General features: G+C 44.1%; 1 protein-coding gene across 1 annotated transcript; it reads left to right on the top strand.

Annotated features, from left to right (window-relative positions):
• The first annotated feature begins 7,187 nt into the window (after positions 1 to 7,187).
• LOC116474274 (olfactory receptor 1N1) lies at positions 7,188 to 8,123 on the top strand. Its single transcript, XM_032162692.1, has one exon. It carries the CDS (start codon positions 7,188 to 7,190, stop codon positions 8,121 to 8,123), a length of 936 nt encoding a protein of 311 aa, XP_032018583.1.
• Positions 8,124 to 8,490: the final 367 nt, after the last annotated feature.

Below are 8,490 nucleotides of genomic sequence, written 5' to 3'. Positions count from 1 at the left end.
ACACCCGGTCCGGCTTACAGTTTCATTCCGTGACTAGCCCTCCCCCACCTGCCCAGCAATATCCTCTTAAAAAGGTGGCTGGAGCTAAAGGCATAGTCAAGGTTAATGCTCCTATTTCTTCATCCCAAATCAGATAGCGTTTAGGCTCTTTTTCATCAAATATAAAAATCCAGCCCAGTTCATGGCTCGTTTGGCTGCAACACTGAGATGCTTTCCAGCCCTAGACCCTAAAAGGTCAAAAAGCCGTCTTATTCTCAATATACATTTTATTACCCAATCGGCTCCTGACATTAAATAAAACTCCAAAAATTAAATTCTGGCCCTCAAACCCCACAACAGGACTTAATTAACCTCGCCTTCAAGGTGTACAATTCCTTGCCTCCACTGTGAGACAAACCCCAGCCACATCTCCAGCACACAAGAACTTCCAAACACCTAAACCGCAGGGGCCAGGTGTTCCTCCAGGCCCGCCCCCCCCCCCCCCGCAGAGCTTGCTACAAGTGCCAGAAATCTGGCCACCAGGCCAAGGAATGCTGGCAGCCCGGGATTCCTCCTAAGCCATGTCCCATCTGTGCGGGACCCCACTGAAAATCGGACTGTTCAACTCACCTGGCAGCCACTCCCTCCCAGAGCCCCTGGAACTCTGTCCTCAGGCTCTCTGACTCCTTCCCAGATATTCTCGGCTTAGCAGCTGAAGACTGATGCTGCCTGATTGCCTCGGAAGCCCCTAGACCATCATGGACGCCAAGCTTCAGGTAACTCTCACAGTGGAGGGTAAGTCCGTCCCCTTCTTAATCAATACGGAGCCTACCCACTCCACATTACCTTCCTTTCAAGGGCCTGTTTCCCTTGCCTCCATAACTGTTGTGGGTATTGACGGCCAGGCTTCTAAACCTCTTAAAACTCCCCAACTCTGGTGCCAACTTAGAAAACATTCTTTTATGCACTCTTTTTTTAATTATCCCCACCTGCTCAGTTCCCTTATTAGGCTGAGACACTTTAAATCATCTGCTTCCCTGACTACTCCTGGGCTACAGCCACACCTCATTGCTGCCTTTTCCCCTAGTTCAAAGCCTCCTTCACATCCTCCCCTTGTATCTCCCCACCTTAACCCACAAGTATAAGACACCTCTACTCCCTCCTTAGTGACCAATCATACACCCCTTACCATCCCACTAAAACCTAATCACTCTTACCCTGCTCAATGCCAATATCCCATCCCATGCTTTAAAAGGAGTAGAGCCTGTTATCACTTGCCTGTTACAGCACGGCCTTTTAAAATAACTCTCCTTACAATTCCCCCATTTTACCTGTCCTACAACCAGACAAGACTTACAGGTTAGTTCAGGATCTGCGCCTTATCAACCAAATTGTTTTGCCTATTCACCCCATGGTGCCAAACCCATATTCTCTCCTATCCTCAATACCTCCCTCTACAACCCATTATTCTGTTCTGGATCTCAAACATACTTTCTTTATTATTCCTTTGCACCCTTCATCCCAGCCTCTCTTCGCTTTCACTTGGACTGACCCTGACACCCATTAGGCTCAGCAAATTACCTGGGCTGTACTGCCGCAAGGCTTCACAGACAGCCCCCATTACTTCAGTCAAGCCAAAATTTCATCCTCCTCTGTTACCTATCTCAGCATAATTCTCATAAAAACACACGTGCTCTCCCTGCTGATTGTGTCCGACTAATCTCCCAAAACTCAATCCCTTACAAAACAACTCCTTTCCTTCCTAGGCATGGTTAGTGCAGTCAGAATTCTTACACCAGAGCCGGGACCGCATCCTGTAGCCTTTCTGTCCAAACAACTTGACCTTACTGTTTTAGGCTGGCCATCATGTCTCCGTGCAGCGGCTGCTGCCTCCCTAATACTTTTAGAGGCCCTCAAAATCACAAACTATGCTCAACTCACCCTCTACAGCTCTCATAATTTCCAAAATCTATTTTCTTCCTCACACCTGATGCATATACGTTCTGCTCCCTGGCTCCTTCAGCTGTACTCACTCTTTGTTGAGTCTCCCACAATTACCATTGTTCCTGGCCTGGACTTCAATCCGGCCTCCCACAGTATTCCTGATACCACACCTGATCCTTATGACTGTATCTCTCTGATCCACCTGACATTCACCCCATTTCCCCACATTTCCTTCTTCCCTGTTTGTCACCCTGATCACACTTGGTTTATTGATGGTAGTTCCACCAGGCCTAATTGCCACACACCAGCAAAGGCAGGCTATGCTGTAGTACAAACCACTAGCCCACCTCTTAGAACCTCTCATTTCCTTTCCATCGTGGAAATATATCCTCAAGGAAATAACTTCTCAGTGTTGCATCTGCTATTCTACTACTCCTCAGGGATTATTCAGGCCCCCTCCCTTCCCTACACATCAAGCTCAGGGATTTGCCCCCACCCAGGACTGGCAAATTAGCTTTACTCAACATGCCCCGAGTCAGGAAACTAAAATACCTCTTCACTGGATAGGTAGAGGCCTTTCCCACAGGTTCTAAGAAGGCCACCACGGTCATTTCTTCCCTTCTGTCAGACATAATTCCTCGGTTTGGCCTTCCTCTATACAGTCTGATAGCAGACCAGCCTTTATTAGTCAAATCAGCCAAACATTTTTTCAGGCTCTTAGTATTCAGTGAAACCTTTATATCCCTTACAGTCCTCAGTCTTCAGGAAAGGTAGAACAGACTAATAGTCTTTTAAAAACACACCTCACCAAGCTCAGCCACCAACTTAAAAAGGAATGGACAATACTTTTACCACTTCCCCTTCTCAGAATTCAGGCCTGTCCTTGGAATGCTACAAGGTACAGCCCATTTGAGCTGTATAGACGCTCCTTTTTATTAGGCCCCAGTCTCATTCCAGACACCAGACCAACTTGGACTGTGCCCCAAAAAACTTGCCATCCCTACTGTCTTCTGTCTAGTCATACTTCTATTCACCGTTCTCAACTACTCATACATGCCCTGCTCTTGTTTACACTGCCAGTTTACACTGTTTCTCCAAGCCATCACAGCTGATATCTCCTGGTGTTATCCCCAAACCGCCACTCTTAACTCTTAAAGTAAATAAACAATCTTTGCTGGCAAGGCTATGCTGAACCTCCTTAGGCGCTCTCTAATTAAATGTCCTAGGTCCTCCCAATTCTTAGTCCTTTAATACCTGTTTTTCTCCATCTCTTATTCCATTTAGTTTTTCAATTCATACAAAACTGTATCCAGGCCATCACCAATAATTCTGAATGACAAATGTTTCTTCTAACAACCCCACAATATCACCCCTTACCACAAAATCTTCCTTCAGCTTAATCTCTCCCACTCTAGGTTCCCAAGCTACCCCTAATCCCGCTCAAAGCAGCCCTGAGAAACATCGTCCATTATCTCTTCATACCACCCCCAAAAAATTTTCACCATCCCAACAATCAACCACTATTTCATATTATTTTTCTTATTAATATAAGAAGACAGGAATGTCAGGCCTCTGAGCCCAAGCTAAGCCATCATATCCCCTGTGACCTGCACGTACACATCCAGATGGCCAGTTCCTGCCTTAACTGATGACATTCCACCACAAAAGAAGTGAAAATGGCCTGTTCCTGCCTTCACTGATGACATTATCTTGTGAAATTCCTTCTCCTGGCTCAAAAGCTCCCCTACTGAGCACCTTGTGACCCCCCACATTCCTGCCCACCAGAGAACAACCCCCCTTTTCCCTTTACCTACCCAAATCCTATAAAACGGCCCCACCCCTATCTCCCTTTGCTGACTCTCTTTTCGGACTCAGCCCGCCTGCACCCAGGTGAAATAAACAGCCTTGTTGCTCACACAAAGCCTGTTTGGTGGTCTCTTCACACAGATGTACATGAAAAATACCATAACATCTTAACACCCCCACTTTTCAGAGAGAAAGAAGTAAAGCTTCCCAATTTTTAAATAAAGCCAGCACTGTACTAATTTGGTCTAAGAAAAACAGAGAGAAAATTGGGCAATTATGAGTTAACTCTAACAGGGCACTAGGGAACTCTGTCCCATGACTCCCTGTATCTGTAGATGCCCCAAGTGTAGTACGTTCAGCCTCCTCCTGGTAGTAGCCTGATGAGCCAGCAGCTCTCCGTTTCTGAGTTTATTGGTTCAGGATTCAAAATGTAAACATAAAAAACTTCAAAAGTCCCAGAGATCTTGGTTAGGTGGGATCACAGTGCAATGTGTCCCAGGTCATCTCAAGTACTCCTCTTTCTGACTTTTTCTGTTCCAGCTGATGAATGTTAACTGCCACTGCTCCAGCCTCCCCTACTGATCTGGCCTTAACTTGGCTTTACAGTCCTTTATTCATCTCATGGATTTCTTATCTACAATCTTAGTCTCTCCATCCCTCCCCTAAGCCCCCTTAAATATATTTTTAATCTTGGTTTATCAGCCTGACTTCTGCTTCCAGCTGTTTGCCATTTGTATTCATTATTCTTGATCCTGTACCCTCATTTCAGTTAATGTCATCACAAAGATTGTCAGGAAGAATCTGAGCGCTTCCCTCAAATTAAGAACATCTGCTTTGCCTTCTTCTCTATTACCAGGGTAGTGGTAACCAGAATCACTTGAGACAAACAGTCACAGGTTGGCATGTCCTACGTTTGGAATACTCTGTCCATCATGTTCCAGCCAGCTCTTACCTGTTGGCTGACACAGTAGATGAAGAGGCAGTGGAGGTAAGTAAAGAGACCTCATCACCCTGGGATGACAGAGGGAAGGACTGCCCCAAGTTTCTGGAAGAACCCCATTGATGTCTCAAGATCTACAGAGTTTTTATGAGGCCATAGATAGGATGAGGGATGACAAACCCTTCTAGGGAAAGAGAAAAACCAAACAATAGGGCAAGAGATGGTGCAAAGTGCTTGAGTAGAGACAAAAAATATGACAGAAGGTAAAAAGCTAGGCTGCTTTGGACCTTTTTTTGAGGATTTGGGGAGTTTTCTGATGTTAAGCAGTTGGTGCCCTAGATCAAAGAACCTCCATAGAAATAGCCTGATCAAGGCAGTATATGCCAACACAAATGATCAAAAAGATGCTGCTCTTCCCTAAAATAACTGACTGTCCCTTTGAAAACCTCAATGAAAGGACTTGCTTGCTGAAGGCAGAGTCTGCATGCCAGGAAAACATGGCATTGTCTGTCACTGTGTAGCCCTTCTCTTGATGAGACAAACAATCAGCTGAATCATAAGAGGATCTCTTACCCTTCTGGGCATGGCTATTAGAATGTGCCCTGTCAGAGGGTGCCTTATCAAGTGCTGAAGTAGGGGAGAAAACTTGGATTGTAGCCTTCAGATCCCTCAGAAAAGTTGTAAAACCCTGAGATGTTCTTCAGTCAGTGTAGGGTTCAGGGATAGATACATATACAATAGTTCTCAGACGTTGCTATCCACTTCAGAATACGAACAGTGCTTTAGTAAAGCTATCAATTTGAAGATAACTTTTTATTCAGGTATAGACTCTAAATATAAATCAGGACAAAGAAACACATTTAGATCTGTAAGATATTAATGACAAAAATAATTCAAAAAATGAAAAGATAGCTGATTTTTAAAAACACCTGTCTGAGAGCATTGATACCCTGGTTTTCATACCATATCTTCCTCCAAGACATAGTGCAAACGTTTTCAATCACTTCAGTCTTTTGAACTTTAGCTTATTTATCTGAATCAAAGGGAGGAGTTGGACCAAGCAAAATTTTCTTAATCCTCACTGAGCATCAAAATACCTGAGAAGGCTTCAGTTTTAGTTTTTAAATACAGGTACCTAAATTGTATCCTAGAAATTTAAATTTGACAGGTCTGAGGTAGGGATTATGATTTTTATCTTTATTTATTTATTTATTTTAGATGGAGTCTTGCTGTATTGCCCAGGCTGGAGTGCAATGGCACGATCTCGGCTCACTGCAACCTCCAACTCCCAGGCTCAAGTGATTCTCCAGCCTCAGCCTACCAAGTAGCTGGGACTACAGGCACGTGCCACCACGCCCGGCTAATTTTTGTATTTTTAATAGAGACAGAGTTTTGTCATGTTGGTCAGGCTGGTCTTGAACTACTGACCTCAGGTAGATCCGCCTGCCTCAGTCTCCCAAAGTGCTGGGATTACAGGCATGAGCCACTGCCCCCAGCTGGGATCAGGATTTTAAATAAGCATCTCACTTGATTATGATAAAATGGGCTACAGACCAATGCTTGAGATCTCTGGACCAGGTGATCTTTCAGGTTCGATCTAGTTCTTAAATTTCGTTGTTCTTCAATAAAAGACACATATAAAATATAGTAAAGGCAAGTGAGACTAAATATGTTAAACTAAGAATACTGAGGGATTAAATATAAATGTGGTCATAGAAGGTTACTTTCTATCTATATTGACTGATGGTGCAGTCTCTGGAAACCAGTGCTGTGGGTTTGCATTCTGTCTCAAATATTTATGAGCTCTGGGTCTTGTACAATTTACTTAAACATCCTTAGACTCAGTTTTCTTATATAAGGGTAAGAATAACAATCTCTGCATCCTAGTGTTGTTTAAGGATTAAAGGAAACAATCTTCATAAAGTACTTATTAGAGTACCTGTCATATATGTGGCTAACACGTAATATGCATTAGCTACAGGGTGATGATGATGCCAATGACAAAAACTCAAATGCAGGGAGAAATGCAGGACTTCGTATTTTCTTTTTCAAAAGAAATAATGAAAAAATAAAGCGGCATGAGTCCTTCATATGCCCGTCACACTAAAATGAATGAGGATGTGTCAAAATTAAGAATTGTGTGTGGGTTTTTTGGCTACCTCCCAAAAGAATGTAAAATTTAGCTGACCTCAGTCTACTCATGTAGACAGCCTACTGCAAGAATGAAACTAACATGAGGCTGTAGACCTAGTCTAAGGCATGGTCACGCCGAGGAAGAATATGCCCTGACCCTATTGGGAGGCGACTCTATGTGTAAAAGATTAAATAGTGGGAAAGAGGGGAGAAAGGGGGAAAATGAGACCCTGAGGAAGAGAGAAAAGAAGCAGGGTCAGAATGAAGATAAAGTCAAGATTAGGAATATAATGAACTTAAAGGGAGATTTGGGAGTCAGCCTATGCAGTTGTAGATGAAATCTAGCATCTAACTGTCTTCCCTCAGCTCCAGATGCTGCAGAGTCATGGAAAACCAATCCAGCATTTCTGAATTTTTCCTCCGAGGAATATTGGCATCTCCAGAGCAACAGCAGTCCCTCTTCGGAATTTTCTTATGTATGTATCTTGTCACCTTGACTGGGAACCTGCTCATCATCCTGGCCATTGACTCTGACCTGCACCTCCACACCCCCATGTACTTTTTCTTGGCCAACCTGTCTTTTGTTGACATGGGTTTAACGTCCTCCACAGTTACCAAGATGCCGGTGAATATACAGACTCGGCATCACACCATCTCCTATACGGGTTGCCTCACACAAATGTATTTCTTTCTGATGTTTGGTGATCTAGACAGCTTCTTCCTGGCTGCCATGGCGTATGACCGCTATGTGGCCATTTGCCGCCCCCTCTGCTACTCCACAGTCATGAGCCCCCAAGTCTGTGCCCTAATGCTTGCATTGTGCTGGGTCCTCACCAGTATCGTTGCCCTGACTCACACGTTCCTCATGGCTCGGTTGTCCTTCTGTGTGACTGGGGAAATCGCTCACTTTTTCTGTGACATCACTCCTGTCCTGAAGCTGTCATGTTCTGACACCCACATCAATGAGATGATGGTTTTTGTCTTGGGAGGCACCATACTCATCGTCCCCTTTTTATGCATTGTCACCTCCTACATCCACATTGTGCCTGCTATCCTGAGGGTCCGAACCCATGGTGGGGCGGGCAAGGCCTTTTCCACCTGCAGTTCCCACCTCTGCATTGTTTGTGTGTTCTATGGGACCCTCTTCAGTGCCTATCTGTGTCCTCCCTCCATTGCCTCTGAAGAGAAGGACATTGCAGCAGCTGCAATGTACACCATAGTGACTCCCATGTTGAACCCCTTTATCTATAGCCTAAGGAACAAGGACATGAAGGGGGCCCTAAAGAGGCTCTTCAGTCACAGGAGAATTGTTTCCTCTTAGATGTGGTGACAGCAACATTTAATGGAAAGACATAGGCTTGGAGTCAGACAAACGGGCTTCATTTTGGGGTCTACCACACACTAGCCATAAGATTGTAGTCCGGTTACTTAGCCTCTTTGAGCCTTGGTTTTCTCATTTATAAAATGGAGATAACAGTTTCTATCTAATAAGGTAACTTGGAGGATTAACTGAAACTATGAAATGCAACCATTATAGTAGTGAGTAATAGTAGGTGTTCAATAAGGGATAGCTATTATTATTACTATTATTATTCTTCATTCCTCCCCCAATGCAGAAGTCAAAAAATCTTTTCTCTGAGATATATTTGTTCAATAAATATTTACTATCTGTGGTGTATTGGAAGTTA

This window comes from Hylobates moloch, unplaced genomic scaffold (assembly GCF_009828535.3).
Source record: "Hylobates moloch isolate HMO894 unplaced genomic scaffold, HMol_V3 SCAFFOLD_10, whole genome shotgun sequence".
Taxonomy (NCBI): Eukaryota; Metazoa; Chordata; class Mammalia; order Primates; family Hylobatidae; genus Hylobates; species Hylobates moloch.
This window is presented reverse-complemented; position numbering and strand designations above follow the sequence as displayed.